Source organism: Salminus brasiliensis, chromosome 2, assembly GCF_030463535.1.
Source record: "Salminus brasiliensis chromosome 2, fSalBra1.hap2, whole genome shotgun sequence".
In the NCBI taxonomy this organism is placed as follows: domain Eukaryota; kingdom Metazoa; phylum Chordata; class Actinopteri; order Characiformes; family Bryconidae; genus Salminus; species Salminus brasiliensis.
Window position 1 is genome coordinate 13,714,987 of NC_132879.1, and position 17,132 is coordinate 13,732,118.

Consider the following 17,132-nt stretch of genomic DNA (forward strand, 5'->3'; position numbering starts at 1 on the left):
TGCAACATCTTAGGCAAGCTGTCACTTATTCAAAAGGTCAGAAGGAAGCGCTGAAGAAAGAGACAAATTAAGTGTTGGATAATTGATCCCTCGTGAATGACAGCAGCAGGCTACAGTTTCAACAAACACTGCAGACGCACTGTGCACTGTATGTCTTGGCATTTTTATAAGTCAAATAAGCAGAAGTGTAAGCAAGTCAAAGTAGCAATAGCAGTGATTCTGACTGTCTGTGTTCACATTCCTGACTCTTTGCAGTCCCTAGCAAAACACCATGTCCTCCCGGCCTATCAGAATCATTTCAACTAACCCAGGACGAGTGGGCAGCTACAATGGTAAGCACCTACAATGTCAAACCTTCAGTCCATAAATCACATTTTGGAAAATTGCATATTGCTGCTGTCCAATGAAAAATCTCTATTTTTGTCCATTCTTGGTTTGAACTCTGTATCTTCTCTGTACACTGTATGAATAATTCTAAATGAGTAGACCAATAGAAATGCTCTAAAGGTCTACCTTGACTTCCATTCAAAGTTAAGATCATATTTACCTTCTCCTGTAAAGTCACCTTTTTGTGAAAATGTTCTTGGGCAACAAAGAAGGCCTAAACACACTTAAAATACATGTCTATAAATTGTATTCATTAAAAGAAGTACAATTGTGTATCACTGTATATATTTTTTGGAAACAAACGTGTTAATCGATAAAATACATAGCATAATTATGAAGTCTATATGTACACAGACATGTATTTGACTGTGAATATGAGCAGTTCAGAATTAGTAGTGAGGAGAACAGATGTCAGTCAGTGGGAAACACTGGGGGGACACTGTGAAACCTCTACATACAAGGTAACATTTATGTTAAGGACATTTGCAAGCTTCAGATGTTAATGTAAAGAAACATCAAATGTGGGTTTTTTACTCTTATTTTGACATTTCTGAAGACTTCATAAACTAAAGGTACTGGTTCAATTGCATTATCATGGGCCACGTGAAATATAAATATTAAGTATGTGACTTGGTTGAGGAGAAAAATGCTTAGATGTGTTTTACAACCCTGATATTTTACCTCAGAATAAAACATGCTAATTTCTCTTTTTTGGAGGGCTCGCTGTATTGCTTAGCCCAGCCCAGCCCAGCCTAGCTTAGCATTGTTTTTAGACCTCTAACATTATTGCAATCATTTTGTCTTGCCAGAGAGTGTTGCTTTCCCCTTGTTATTGTGATAGATAATGAGATGACCAGATTGGCCAGGGTTTAGCCTTTAGTCGAAATGTGCAGCACTTTCCCATAGCTGTCAGCTGTGCTTCTGTGCTCTGTGTTAACTTCCTTGCTCAAGAATTTTGATCTAGCGTCTAGCAGCAAATGACAACTAGCAGAGTATGGCAGTGAAGGCAATCCTGGGGAAAACATCATATTCTCCCAAAAAGAGGTACAGCTTTGACTAGGGCAAGCAGGTCTTTCTCTAGTGAATTGGGCCAATGTATATTTTCGGGGGCAAATATAATGATATAATGATATAATAATATAATGATATAATAATGAAGAAAGGATTTTTGGGGGTTAAATGAGCCCTATCTATTATTTTAAATAGTTATAAATACAGTTGTAAATACAGCTATCCATTCTAGGCTTCTTTATGCATTATATTAGGTTGGATTGTTAGTAGAGCTGGTTTATGTGTTGGAACATTACATTGTACATGCTTGTCCGATTATGTAATGAAATGCATTTGGCATTAAAGAACGGAAACTTTAACAGTTGCAGACCCACACACTGATCATCCTATGCCTAAGTAAAACTTTCACAAAGAGGTGACTGAATTTAGGAAAAAAAGACAACCATTTACTGAGCTGCAGTGTGTGTTAACCAGCCCTCTGTTAGCTATCTGGAAATGAAATCATTGTTTTATTGTTAATTTTTGATTTGTGCATCTTCTTTTTCCTCCCACACACTGTATTTTTAGGGATGAAACTCCACAGCCCCAACACCACTGAGTGTGAAGCGTGTGACATGGGCTCCACCGTAGACCTCATCTGCAGCTGTTCTCATGCAGACTCTACCAGGCTTGGTTCTACATCCCACGAAGCCTGGGAAGGAGGAAGACTTCCAAAAGTACAAGGTGTGTGAGTGTGTTGTAAATCATAGTTGTGTTTTTTGTGGGATTTTGGATATATTAGTGTATTTATCTGGTCCAACAAATGTAAATTATTTATGGTCAGAGTAATGTTGGCCAACATTAACTCTTGAAAGTAGCAGTTATCATCAGCAAAAAGATGTTATGTATATTTAATATAATTATTATTACATTTGGAGCTCATTGAAACAAATGTAGACATGGGTAAAATATTGGTATTGGGGACATTATAATGCCTTTATTCAACTGTGGTAAAAAATGGTCACTTATTACTACATTTTCAAGTAATAATTAGTGAATTCAAACTGGAGACTGAAAATGATTGATCTCTGTCTGGTCTTGCTATAGTAAAGAGGACTTAGAGATTTGAACATTTTTGAAGATTGAAGTAATTTCTTTGGCATTTCTTGATATTGAAGCAAGCAGAAAAAGTCAGAGATGGAGACTGGAATGCAAATAAATTACAAATGCAATTAGAGTAAATAATAATTCTGACACCTCCTCACACTCACGTATCTCTATTATAAAAATGGTTCTTCATATAACTAAAAGTAGTTCTTCTGTAGCATTGCTAAAGAACCCTTTGTAACACCTTGATGCTTAAGAGTGCAGTATTCTAAAGACAGGAGACCCTGCACACCAGGCATGTTGGAAAAACAGGACTTTGCCAAAAAGTACCATACAAAAGGGTAAGAAATGCTGGTCAATATATTATATGTCCCTTCTGTCCAGTAAAAACATGTATTTGCAAAATGTGAGTTTACAAGAGAAGGCAACTCTGTTCTTAAGTCACTGTAAAGTAAGTGTTTATTCTGAGTAATTAAGAGAATGGCTATTGGTCTATTCATCCAGATAATGGATGGTCAAGGAATGGAGATACTTGTTTTTCATTGGACAGCAGTGATATAAAAACATAAAACACAGAAAAAAGTAGCCAAAAGTAATAACCATAAATTAGTGCAAAAACAAACAAATAAAGGCTGGACCATCGTTTTATACTATGGTCTCTATATGTGGCTTTATTTAATGATCTGGAAAAGAGCAATTAGTTGAAAGGTAGGTAAAGGAACGGGCTATTCTCTATAGAAACCCATAAAAGCTAAGTTAAGAAATTTAATAGGCAATTATAGGCTATCAGACACATCAGGAAGACTAAAAAGTCTCCAGTGAAATAGTGCAAACAACACATATAAAATATATATATATTTAGTTGAAATTAAAGGAGATGATTTGGTCATATGTCTTGGTAAATGAGTAAATGTTTTATATATCAATGTTTATTAATAGAGCTGCCTGGTTTTAGAGATATTTAACTGCCTACTTGAAGCCCCCTATCCACAACATCCCACTCAACCTTGGTGCACACCTGTAGGTTCCCATTGTCCTCTTTTTTGAGTACCACAATATGGTCAACTTATTTACATACCTAGCAGACCACATGAAGTAGCTAAAGGACCAAAGTTGAACTACATAAAACAAAATGCTTATTGTTTCTTTTTAAAATATCGTTTTTTGTAATGCTGTAGGTTAGCATTGAAAGGTACATCATATTTGCAAAATGTAGCAATATAATACCAAAATAGAGTCTCTAGTGTTTAAGTAACCACATTATCTATTACAGAGTGCACCAACTGTCTTCGGTTGTTTGAGTCATTTGAATGCATTCTGGGAAACAGGGAAACATTTGTAGCTGTTTGGTCAGTGTGTATAAACCAGGCTACATTTCCCTCTGCTCCTGTTTTGCTTTGTCTCCTGCATCGTGGTGTGATTTTCTTTTCTCCTGACCAGTGCCAGCTCTCAGTGGAGAAAAGGCAAGAATGAAGACGCTCTTTCTCAGTGTGATGAAAATTCCAATCCTCTTCTTCCTTCTCTATTGCTTTGTCTGCTCTCTGGACACCTTGAGCTCTGCTTTTCAGCTGGCTGGGGGTAAGTATGTCTCTTAACCTGCCCTAACGAGAGCAGTTACTCAACTTGTGTGTGGCAGTAAATCTTTAATCTAGCACAGGTTTAAAGAAATTCTTACTTTTGATACGTTGGCTAAGAAATAAGGACAACACATGCTTGTTTCTCCTTAAATCAGTTTCCAGTTGTTTTGTCAAGTACAAAAAATGATTATTCATAAGCACCAGGACAAAATCCCATATGTTTGTATTTTTACAATATGTGCTGTGCAACCTTTCCAATAATATTTGTGGAATAATGTTGCCTACTGAGAACTGTTCTTTAGTTTTCACTAAACTGAACAGTATCTCCAGTAGCATCTCTAGTTTTCCATCAGCAGCATAACGCTCCCAGTGTAACTCCTCTAAATGTGATAAATGTATGTAGGTAAGGTGGCGGGAGATATCTTCCAGGACAATGCAATCCTGTCAAATCCAGTGGCTGGGCTGGTAGTTGGAATTCTGGTCACTGTGCTTGTTCAGAGTTCCAGCACATCCACATCCATCATCGTCAGCCTAGTCTCCTCTGGACGTGAGTATTTCGGCCTATCAGAGGTCACACTTAAACCTGTTCCATTACCTCTTCTAGTAAAGTGAGCATTTTCACTTTATTAAGAAGAATAATTCCTTGAGGCCACAGTAAGAGTGTAGACCCTCACGGGTCCAACTACTATTAATAATTACAGCCATTTTTGACCCAGTCCCATCATCTTCACAGTCTCAAAAATAATTGGACAAGCTAAAAATGATTAATATAAGAAGCCTTTATAATACTTGTATGCAAATCCAAGGCTAAAAATCATGGGCATCATCAGATGTTGAGTTTCCTTCCTTGAGATGAGTTGCTAGGCCTTTACTGCAGCTGCTCTCAGTTGATGCTTGTTTGTGGGTTTTTCTGCCTTCAGTTTTGTCTTCATTAAATTAAAAGCATGCTCAATTGGGTTTAGGGCAGTCGACAGACTCTGCTATTTAAAGATATTCCACTTCTTTGCCAGGAAGCTCTTAGCTGAATTTATAGCTCTATACAAATCAGAAATAATCCTGCTAATTTAAGCAGCTCCCATATCATCACTAAACACCAGTAACACAGTTCCACATAGCCATACATGGCCATGCCATTACAGTGCTTCCACCATATTTGACAGATGATAATGGATAATGGATAATGAACCCGTACTCAGGATAATATCGGTTTCATCTGTCCAGTGAATCCTGTTCCAAAATTTGACACTTTTAAGATGTTTTCCAGCAGTTGTGAGCAGGCTTTGTTTTACCAAAAATATTTTTTTCTTCTTTAATAGCTTCTTTTAAATACAGTGATGAGATCATTGGTACATACTGAGCATTTTGCTTGTCATAGAAGTTTGAACTTTACTGCTTGTTATTTGCTGAGCAGGAAAGTTACCAGTAGATTGCACACACAGTGTTCAGCAGCCTGTCTCTGAATATTATTGTCATCTACAGTTTCAGTTACATGTTATGTTTGCCCCAATAATGCATTTGAATGAATTTGGCATGTTTTGGCATTCCTACTTTCACAGTTACAGTTTGGTTTAGATACAGAATTAGGTCTAATGAGAAATGTAATTAAATAATTGTGTAGTCATATGCAAATGAATTATTTACCAAGTAAAACATTTTTTTTGAAAAGGGCTTTAACCATAATCATGGGTGTCCTTCACTTGTTTTAGGGGTACAGCATGTACTCAAAGAAATGTCTACCCCTGGATTTAGATTTTCAGAGAGCTCCAATTTTCAGGATGTTTGATTCTTGAAGTTCTTGCTCTTGAGCTTAATTACTTTACTTACAAGCACACTTCTCTGATGAGCTCGTCCCTCAGAGCAGATGGCATATTTACCTAAAATTCCACAAATTGGTTGGAGGACAGGAGGGGCTGGAAATCTATCACAAGTAGCTTGTAAAATTAAATGTGCGCTAGTCATGCTTGACGGAAAGTTACATTTTAAAAGGAGATGCCGGTGTTAAGTGTCAGAGCCATGTTTGCAGGTACTGCCAGGGAAGTGATGTAGATCAACAACAAATGTTTTATATGTGAAAGGAAAGTAGCTTGATTAGAATAGCTTGAATTCTATTGAGATTCTACATTCTGCATTTTTCTTGTCCACTTATCCACTCGTGACAACAACAGTGGTTTGAGAAACCTAAGTTCTTAGTTTTATTTAAGTTTATGGTCTATCTTGATGCCATTTTGCTATGACGTCTGTTATATATCAAATACATTCATTATCATGTATTAATGGTAGTTCTACTGTCATTAGTGATAGTTCATAGGTTAAGTAATAGTAATTACTAGGTAGTCAGAGTGGTCAGATAACTGGAGCATTAAAATACTGACTGTGAGAGTTAAAATAGTCAGTAAATGCATTCTATGCCACCTTTAACAGTGTCTCCTACATCAGACTTAGAGTTGCAAAATGAGTTTTCCCTGACCAGGGCTTTTTAACATACATTTTTCTAACCTGAAATGCCAAAGGCAGACAGATTGTTTGCTTATCCAGGTTTATTCCTCTTTCCTCTGGTTTGCCGAGGCCATGAACTGAAGCTAATGGGTGTCACAGTGTTTGTGAGTGCGTGCACCTCTGCTTTGGTTTAAAATGCAAACACTGTCTCTGAATCAGCAATTGATTTCAGCACACAGGAGGGTATAATTATTGGCAATTTCTAATGCAGAAGTTGCCATTTGTGAGTTGAGGGCAGGTAGAGTCCTTGCCGTTGTACAGCTTCCAATTAGTTTTGCAGGTCAGTGGTATGAAGGGATGGTCTAGAATGAAAATCATCAGTCTCCAATTCAATATCGCCTTGCCGCAAATGACAGAAATTAGATTTAGTCTAAAAAATATACTGATGGGTTCCTGAACTGATGGGTTTTTAAATTATTTTGGAGATTTTCTGTTCTTTTTCAGTGCAGAGGCTTTCATCACTCTTTCTATCATGAACAATTCAATTATGATCATTTTTCAGTTGGGTAAATGCAGTCAGTTCATGAATAGATTCATTTATGTGTGTGTGTGTGTGTGTGTGTGTATGTTTTAGTGTTGGAGGTGAAGTCTGCTGTCCCTATAATCATGGGCTCAAACATTGGCACATCTGTCACCAACACCATTGTCGCTCTGATGCAGGCCGGAGAGAGGAGTGAATTTAAACGGTAATGAGATTGATATGTCTCTTATCTCCACACAACACCATCAAGCATAAGTTTTTATCCACCAGCATCATCACCAAAACCACCACCACTTTCATCATAATCATCACCAGCTGACTGTAACTGTGAAAAAGGAAGCATGTGTGGTATTAAAAGTATGTAATTATGAATATGGCTCAATCATCATCTGTCCCTGACTGTACCCCTCATCACCAAGGGTGCTTTTTAATTGTTGAGCTAAGCTACCTAACCATTCAAATTTATCATAGATACTACTATCTCCTATAATGCACCAGCATCTTTCCTATGACTTCTCCTAAGATACTGTATATTCCTGGACATCAGGCTGTATGCCAGCTGTTCTCAAGATGGTAGAGGGCGAATATGATGAAAACATGCAAGTATTTAGTATTAACAGTATTAACAGATTGGATATACAAATCTTTGCTGTCATGCAAAACCCTGTATTTTGACAAAATGTGAATCTGAAAGTTCTTCTAACTGTGTAAGTGTGTTATCTAGCTAGTATGAACTAATGGTTACAAAACAAATTACACACTTATTACAAAAAAAAAAATCCAACACAAGAGAAAAGTTTCAGCTGTTTTAGAACACAATGACTTAGGCTCAGTGGTCTAATGTGCTACCACTAAGGCCCAGAGTTTGTGAGTTCGAAGCTGAAGCCATGCCACTTTGCCATCAGCAACCAGAGTTCAAGAGAGCACAATTTGCCTTGTGCTCTCTCTGGGTGGGTGGATGGCACTCTCTCCCCATCCCTTTTAAGCAAGAAAGGAAGGCGTGGGGTCCCCAGCTCCACTGTACGAGCTAACAGATGCCTGTGCAGTGGGTCTGGGGACCTGGCACTTTCCTCCGAAAGGCAGCATGTTGGCTGCCCAGTGATGCCGCATCGGCAGCAAATAAAATAAAAAGCCAGTGGCTGGCTTTGTATGTATTGGAGGACACGTTTTATGTTCTTACCCTCCTAGTGTTATTATAAAAAATATATAAAAAAGGACACAATGTCTTTTTAATGCTCTCTCAAACATGAAACCTTAGAAATTGATTTACATTTAAATTTGGCTGAAGCTTTTATCCAGAGTGACTTATCAACATTTATGTAACACAGGTAGGAGAATGTAGTGTTAGGAATCTTGCCCAAGGTCTCTTGGTGCATTTATGTAGAGTAGTAAGACAAAAACACATAAAATAGAGATCACTAAACAACGAAAAATGGTTTGAAGTGAGTATGTGATAATTTAGTCTATTTTTTTCACAGCACTTATTGTTAGCATAGACAACAGTCAATAGTATTATTGTTAGCAGTGTTGCTTGATTACACTTGCTTGATTGATTTGTCTCTTGCTGTGTATCGACAGGGCGTTTGCTGGAGCTACCATTCATGACTGCTTTAACTGGCTGTCGGTGCTGGTGCTGTTGCCATTGGAGGTGGCCACTGGACTGCTCAGCTTTCTGGCCCGAACTGTGGTCAACAGCTTTCAATTGCAGAGCGGAGAGGAGGCACCAGAGCTTCTGAAGGTCATTACTGAGCCTGTCACTAAACTCATCATACAGGTGAGTGGAGAGGGTATGTGGGTAAGGGCTAACACATATGTGTGTTTGTATGTTTTCCTTTTTTATGCTTTTGAGTGTGGCAAGATTGTTGGTGCCAGACCGGCTGGTTTGGGTACTTCTAGACCTGCTGATCTCCTTGGATTTTCAGTCTCTAGAGTTTACTCAGAATGGGATGCCTGCTCAGAGTTTACTCAGGATAGGCTGCCCTGGGCTCAGGCTCATCAAAAAAATGTAAAAAAAATGTAGCCTGGTCTGATAAATCTTGATGTCTGCTGAATTTCACAGATGATATTCTGTGGAGTCAGAATCTGGCACCAACAGCATCAGTTAACAGACCCAACCTGCCTTGTGCCAACACTTTAGGCTGGTGGAGGTGGTGTAATTGTGAGAGGAATGTTTTCTTGACACCAATGTTCTCTTGGTAGATGTGGTAGAACAAGAGATTTACAGCAAAAAAAATCTGCAGGAACTGTATGACTCAGTCATGATAAACATGGAGCAGGATCTCAAGGGAATGCTTCCAACATCTTGTTAAACTGATGCCATAAAGAATTGATACTGTTTTGAGAACAAAGGGAGGACATACTCAGTATTAGTATAATGTTTCTATGGGACATTCTATTATTATTATTATTACATATAGTACTTACATACTGTTGTTGCTAGAGCAGAAATGGGCTTCTTCAAAACTATTGCTTTACAGCAATATAAAAAATATATTTTTTATATTAAAGAAGTTACTCATTTAATGAAATTTAACCTAACAAGACCTAAAGTTAATCTAATAAGATTGGTTTTGCTTATGAACAATTTTTATACATCAATAAATGCGTACACACTGTAAAGGACAGGTTCGGCTGCTGAGTGAGTGAGTGTGTGTGTGTGTGTGTGTATGATCACTTGTCTGATTACAGTTTGATTGCAGTGCTGGTGATTCAGAGACAACACCGGCTCATTATCAGCCTCACATTGTCGTTATCACATTATATAAAGACTGAAAGCCCCTGTGTGTTAATCCACATTAGCACTTATTGCATCACTTGAGGTATTCAGTGTCTGCTTTGAATATGATGGAAACTCTTTCTGACATCTGTCCTCTCTAGCTGGATAAATCCGTGATAACGGGCATCGCTTTGGGGGACGAGCGCATGAGAAACCGCAGCCTGGTGAAAGTGTGGTGCGGAAGCAGTGGCCTCATGGTACGGATGCACTATTCACTCCATTCACTGTTCATTTACTCATTAACTCCACCGTTTCCTCTCAAAACAGCAGTTAGATTTATGTTTTACAAGGTTAGACATAACTAAATGCATAAATGAATAACAAACTATATAGTCAGGGTTAGGATGTGGACTAGAATCAGTGTTAGGGTTAAGACAGAGACTGAGACTGAGATGTGAGTATTTAGTGTAGATTTGTAAGATGCGAGTACTGAGTGTAGTTCCCTAAGCTCCTTAAGATGGACAGTGCTGGCTCAGCAGGGCTATTGATGACAGAGTTCTGGGTTCGATATTCCGGCTTGGCAAGCTGCCACTGTTGGGCCCTTGAGCAAGGCCCTTTACCCTCAGTCAGTCAGACTATTGTGCCACTTCATAGAACTTTCCTTTCCTTTGGGCACAGATAAGTACATGATTTCACTCTAGAGTGGCCCTGCTGTCTAACTGCAGAAACAGCAGATCAGAAGTTCAAGGCATCCCATCAAGGCTATAGTTCCTTCATGGTCAGGAGTCTATGTGATAGGAGAACTCCAAACCTGCAGATGGGAATAGACAGATAGGAATAAACAGGAAACCAATTACTAACCTGCTAATAGACATACTGTGCACTATGTTGTCACTCTTATTTGTGGAAGAAAAACAAAACTGTTCCAAAAACTAATTGCACTAAATTACCACCTCTGGTAAAACTAACCCAGCTCCAATAGTATTTTTGCTGAATACAAGTGAATGAGATCTTAAGCACCCGCATGGCATCTACCATAGACCATATTAATAATAGTGGGTCCAATCATGATGACCTACCATGACCATGATGAACTACCTTTACATGTTAAAGGTTCTTCACACTCACACATCTCTATTACAAACATGCTTTTACAGAACCATCCAACCAGGTGCTCAAGTCAAGTGTGTTTGAGTAGGGACTACAAAACAATGTCCAGGACACACAGCCCCAATCTGGACATGTGTAAAAGGAGAAATGACAAGGAGCGGCATGGTTTATAGACGACATTCATTGTTCTTGAGTTTAACATGCCGGCAGGTTTTCTGAGAGCACTAGGGGTGTACTTCTCACAGAAGAAACTCTCGCAAGGTGAAGCTGTACAAGTTACAATAATGCTTGTCATCTACTACTTACAAAGGAGTAGAAATATATAAATATATAATACATGTACAAAAAATTACTTTATTGGAAATGCCAATTCAATATGTCCACTTACTGTCCACTTTATTAGAAACCCCTCCTTTATACAGTCACTCACTGGACAATTTATTAGAAACACTTGTGCTTTTGCTAACTGACTACTTTATTAGAAACAGCTTTCTTGTGTTTCTAATAAAGTGGCCAGTGAGTAGAGGCGCAAGGAAGCTGTTACTAAAAAAGTAGCCAGTGAGCAAAATGGGTAGGTGTACTTCCACTCACTGATCACACCTACCCCGTGCTTCTATTCCCTGGCTGAAGTGTGTTAGTGGAACATTGACTTTCTCTCTGACTGTTAAAAGACAGCTGAGCCCTTCAGCTCCACACACAGCCTCTTTCTGAGCTATAGTATAAGAATGCTTTGACACTGCAGTGCTCTTCATGTTCTAGCTAACAATTCTGGGCATATTTTAGTGAAGCCGTATTGAAGAAAAATGTGACGGGCATTCATTACATTCCACACAGTGTGGATTATAAACTGTGACCAAGTGTAGAAAAATCAATTGAATAAGTTCTGCAGTGAAGTGAAGAGATGGCAGTTTAGCTTTAGCTTTAAGCTCTCCAGGTTGCTCAGACTCAAAGAGAGGGCGGAGCCACGTAAGCCTTGTTATTGGTCAGGGTTATGCTGACGTAAGCCTAACCACTTTTAGGACCATTTACATTTACATTTAAGGCATTTATCAGATGCTCTTATCCAGAGCGACTTACAAAAGTGCTTTGCTATTTACTTAAAAATAACTTCAGCTAGTTTGAATAGACTAGAATTCAACGATGCCTCTAAGTTTAGACACTACTAAACACAAGTCAGTAAGGTGATTACTCTGTTATTCGCCCAAGTATTCCCTGAAGAGGTGGGTCTTCAGTCTGCGCTTGAAGACAGTGAGCGACTCTGCCGTTCGGACACCCAGGGGAAGCTCGTTTCACCACTTTGGTGCCAGGACAGAAAAAAGTCTGGACGCTTGTCTTCAGGGCCCACTCATTCTACATAGAGAGGAGAGAAATACTGGTGAAGTCCAGCAGACCTTTGTTGAACTTTGGGAAGATATTCGGAAGACATACTTTGTACATTTAAGATAAGATAAGATAATCCTTTATTAGTCCCACAGTGGGGAAATGCTCAACACTGGGGGCCTTGAGGAGCCAGATAGATTTAATTTGGAAAAAAACCCTCAGATTTCGGTTCCCAAGGCCTTTTTATTTTCACTTTAATTTCCCATAACCTTAAACCTTGTCCTAACGCCACCACTAACTTTAACCTCAACCTAAAACCTAAATGTAACAATTTTCCTGGTCCTAAACTTAACCCTAACCCTTTCAACAATTTCACAAGACAGTTTGTTAACAATTTGAACTTCTGTAGATCTGTAGGGGCTTATGTGTACAGTCCTTATAATGCAACAGTGGAGGGCTACATAGAGAAAAGTTAGACATGTCCAACTTTGGGAGAAGAATAGATTTAAGACGTATTACCAAGTAAAATGAAGGTGTACTCACAGAAGATAACTTTGCCCAATGAAATCCCCAGCATTCAATAAACTCCTACAGAGTTAGAGAGCTGATTTCTTTCCTAAAATGAACTCTTTGAACTCTGTTTGAGGTTTAATTTAACTGGTTACTTTTCTGGAGGAGATAACGATGCATTTTTTGCAATGGCTATTTCATAAGTTTCATACAAGGTTTTTTTGTGCATGTGTTTTTTTTTTTGCTGTAAAAGTGTCATTCAGATGGAAATAACAGTAATAGTGTTTTATATTTATGCTAATGCTCTCTCTCTCTCTCTCTCTCTCTCTCTCTCTCTCTCTCTCTCTCTCTCTCTCTCTCTCCCCTCTCTCTGTCTTTTTGTAGCCGCCTGTGAATGCTTCTCAGAATTGCTCCTCTGGGTTTGATTGCTGGAAGGAAGCTGACCAAACCAGTGCAGAGAGATGTACGTACGATCTATAGGAGTTGAATGAGCATGCTATACGGTAATAGTCAGGTTTCCTGGAATGTAATCAGTCTACATTTACATGGTAATGGCCTGCTCATGCATTCAGTTCAGTTTTATTATGTTCATCTTTTTTGTTCCATGCATTTTTAAACAAGCTCTTAATAAATAAACACTGCACAGGAAGACTCAGTATGATGGCAACCTTGCATGTCTTTCAAACTAACATTGAGTATTTACCATTAACTTTCATTCACCTTTCTTTCATTCTTTTTTCATTGCGAGCCCTCATATAATGCAATAACGACAGATGTGCATTTGCTAACAGGTGCTTTATTAACCGGGGTTTTGGTGTACTGCGTGCTGTTGGTTCCTACTTGAAAAGGTCCTCATTAACATGGTGGAATGTGTCCTAATTTTTTAATTTTCAGTTTGATTTAAGAACCTAAACCTCCCAGGATCATTAAAATGGTTGGGAAGTTATTATAGGTAGGCAGCGGAAATGGCTTGATGTTACGTTGGATGTCTGATGACTGGAAGTGGAGGAGGAGAAGGGTGTTTGTGCTATCATTTTGACAAAATCAGTCCAAATCTTGAATGTCTAAAGTTGTTATTTTGACAAAAGTATCAAAACAACAAGATTAAGGTCAAATAAAAAACAAATATTCTAATGCTCCAATTCAAAGAAAAGAATTCATTGTTTTGAGCTAAAAGAAACTACAGTGTAAGCCATACATTTCCACTGGCTCCATTGCTGAGCTGCCTACACTTTAAGTATAACTGATTCCATAAAGCACTTAAAAAGGGTTCTTTGACTTGATAGTGAACCTTTCAGTGCCATATAGAACCATCTACAAAAGCCTTTCTACCAGTCTAAACATCTATTTAACCAGACAAAGAACCATTTAGGCTTCCAAATGGTCCTTTCACTTCACATTGTTCTATATTCTTTACCAGTGATCACTAACTGATGTGAGACATCCATGGATTAAATTGGTCCATGAAAAGATATATATTTAATTACTGTCACACATGGTACACACACACACACACACACACAAACATGGTAACTCCAAAATTGTGACCCCCATAGCGGTAGCACCTTAGACTACTGTACCACTTGGAGCTCCAAAAACATTCTTAATTTTCAATGGAAGTCAGTGCAGCTGGACATAAAGGTTGTGTTCTGTTCTCCCAGGCTGGCATCTGTTTGCGAACACACACATGTCAGACCTGACTGTGGGTTTGATTCTGCTGGCTGTGTCTCTGTTGGTGCTGTGCTCCTGTCTGATCCTCATTGTCAAAGTCCTCAACTCAGTCCTCAAAGGACAAGTGGCGAAAGTTATTCAAGTCATCATCAACACAGGTAACAGTCTTTGGGATCTGATTAGAAATAACAAATGAATTAATCTGCATATTTTTGACCCTGTATGTGTAATGACCTTATGTTGATTTCAGACCCTCCCCCCCCCAAAAAAAAAAAAATGTCTTGTTAAAATGTCTTCTATTAAAAATGCATCATGTTGGCACTCTTTCTGTCCCCTAGTTAGCCAGCTTTATCTTTTCCACAACCACTTGTGATGTGTGTTTAAGGTAATTGACAAATTATGATGAAGTTTTAACTATCTAGCTGACAGTTTGAGCTCAATAATTGATTTGAGGAAGTCCTCTTTGTTTATTATTCCACCCACAATCTGCAATGTACCAGCATTACTGGCCGCAAAACAGCCTCAGTGCATGATGCTACCACCACCATGCTTAACAGTTGGTACAGTGTTCTCTGGATTGAACGTCTCACAGTTACACCTTCAAACATACATATTTTCATTGTGCTCAAACATCTTTGATCTCATCTGACAGTAAAACTTTCTGACAGAAATTGAATGTGTTGATTGTGGGGCAGGCCTTTCAGATAATTGCAATGAAAAACTTGTGAGCGTAGAGCGTGACACTGATGTTTCAGCAGCTTCCAGGCAATGGCAGGCCTATGCCTGATGATTCTTGGGTTCCTGATCATCCAAACCAATTTCTTCTGTTTCTACATGGACATGTTTTACATATGCACCTTTTCATATGTTATGCACTGTGTATGTGTGTTTCCTCTGTGTAGATTTCCCCTACCCATTTGGCTGGCTGGCAGGATATCTGGCCATGTTCGTCGGAGCAGGAATGACTTTCTTAGTCCAGAGCAGTTCCGTCTTCACCTCTGCCATGACGCCACTCATTGGTGAGTCCAAGACTATTTTTTTGCTCTATCATGCTGGTCTACAGTTAGAAACTGTAGGTCTTGTTGATACACTGTGTTAGCCTTTCTTCTGATTCTTTAGCTCTGCATCAGTGGTCAGTTTTTGACCAAAGAGCTGCTCTTGGCCATGAACACCACCATGTCATTGTTACTGCTATGCTGAGAACGGACTACCACTCCAATAGTTTTAGTCCAGCAGAGGTTCTGTGGACAGAAACTGACCAAGGATGAATGGTATGGAGGGAAAGCTGAAGTACAATAGAGGTACAAGATAGGTGGAAGTAGAGGGTAGGTGTTATTGATAAAGTAATCTGTAAGTGGACATACAAGGTCTGTATTTCTAATAAAGCAGCCAGTCAGTGGTATTAGAAGGTAGCCATTTCTAACAAACTGGCCAGTCAACGGAAACAGAAGGTAGGTGTTTCTAATCAACTGCCCAGTAAGTGGACGTACAAAAGCAGGTGTTTCTAATAAAGTGGCCAATGACTAAGTACATAATGATATTTGCACAGTACCACATACTTCAGACACTGAAGTCAGCAGTGTGCCCTGCTTCAGTAAATCCGTAACATAGCCACAGGAAATGCTAGCTTTAATTAAAATAAAGCTCTGGCTACACAACAACATTATGAATGTCAGCACAGTTTCTTTGTATGTCTAATTTGGAGGGGGGCATAAACAGAAAAATGGCTTAGGAATATAATTATGTGGTGCAGGCCATTAGTTGAGATATACCTAATGTGGAGAAAAAAGAAAAAAAAATACTTTTACTGAGAATGTTTATTGTGTGCCAAGTCCAAAGACCAGAATTCAGAGAAAGCGTCAGTCTAAGTCAACAGTAAAGAGTGAATTTTTGATGATGAAGGTGTTTGGAAGGCATACATTATTGAACTCATTCCTTCAACACGCTCAGTTACATTTTAAGCTTTGGTGTTTCCCAATGAAAGCGAGCAAAGTTCAAGGAACAGTGATGGAGAAGGCCTCAGAAGCCTGCATGCCAGTGGATGTTAAATATTGACTTGTGAAGACCTGTGTAGTGGGAAATCAGGCCGAATTATCATTCACTCTCTCATTATGTGACTCAATTATTATATTACTCTCTGCCTTGACTTGCTGACTGCTGTGTAATGATGCCTCTTATTAACTTTGAAGTCAGTCAGATTGGCCACTGTGTCTTCGAGCTGGAGTTTACCACGGCGATCATTATTTATTAAATCTGTACAGAGTGTTATTGGACTCTGAGGTTTTAATTGTTAACAAGAGCATCTGCTCTGCCAAGAAGACTCAAACCCGCCGACCTCCGTCTTGCAGCTTCGATTGAAATCATTAAGGGAACAACATGACTGGCACCAGGCCAAGCACGACTGCATGAAGCACTAAAATGAATTTGCCTTAAAAAGGAATATCTTTAATAAAGTTGCTAATCTGAAAGAGGTGTAACAATGATGAGTGAAAGTGAATTAATTAAAATGCTTCTTCGGGGTCTTCTTGATAATAAGTGTTTTGCTCCAGCTAAATTTGAAAATGAAGAAATAAAAATAATGAGCAAACTAATTAACGCAAGACTTTTCACAAACTTTTTCCCCCTCATTTTAAGGAAAGCAACTAAGCATTCTCCAACAGTCTCACCATACCACTATATCAAACCACTACAGAACTATTATGTAACATTCCAACTATCCTTTGCTCAACTACCCTTGCTTTAACTCAGACTTACTTAAAGTGATAGA

The 17,132-nt window shown here is 38.7% G+C and overlaps 1 protein-coding gene across 1 annotated transcript in view; it reads left to right on the forward strand.

The window, feature by feature from the left end:
• Positions 1–271: 271 nt before the first annotated feature.
• The window catches only part of slc34a1a (solute carrier family 34 member 1a), a 20,169-nt gene continuing 3,308 nt past the window's right edge, over positions 272–17,132 (forward strand). The window contains 10 exon segments of the mRNA XM_072673570.1: positions 272–332; positions 1,966–2,133; positions 3,925–4,062; positions 4,465–4,608; positions 7,132–7,243; positions 8,617–8,812; positions 9,916–10,011; positions 13,079–13,157; positions 14,356–14,523; positions 15,268–15,384. Coding sequence (XP_072529671.1) covers positions 272–332; positions 1,966–2,133; positions 3,925–4,062; positions 4,465–4,608; positions 7,132–7,243; positions 8,617–8,812; positions 9,916–10,011; positions 13,079–13,157; positions 14,356–14,523; positions 15,268–15,384 — 1,279 coding nt within the window.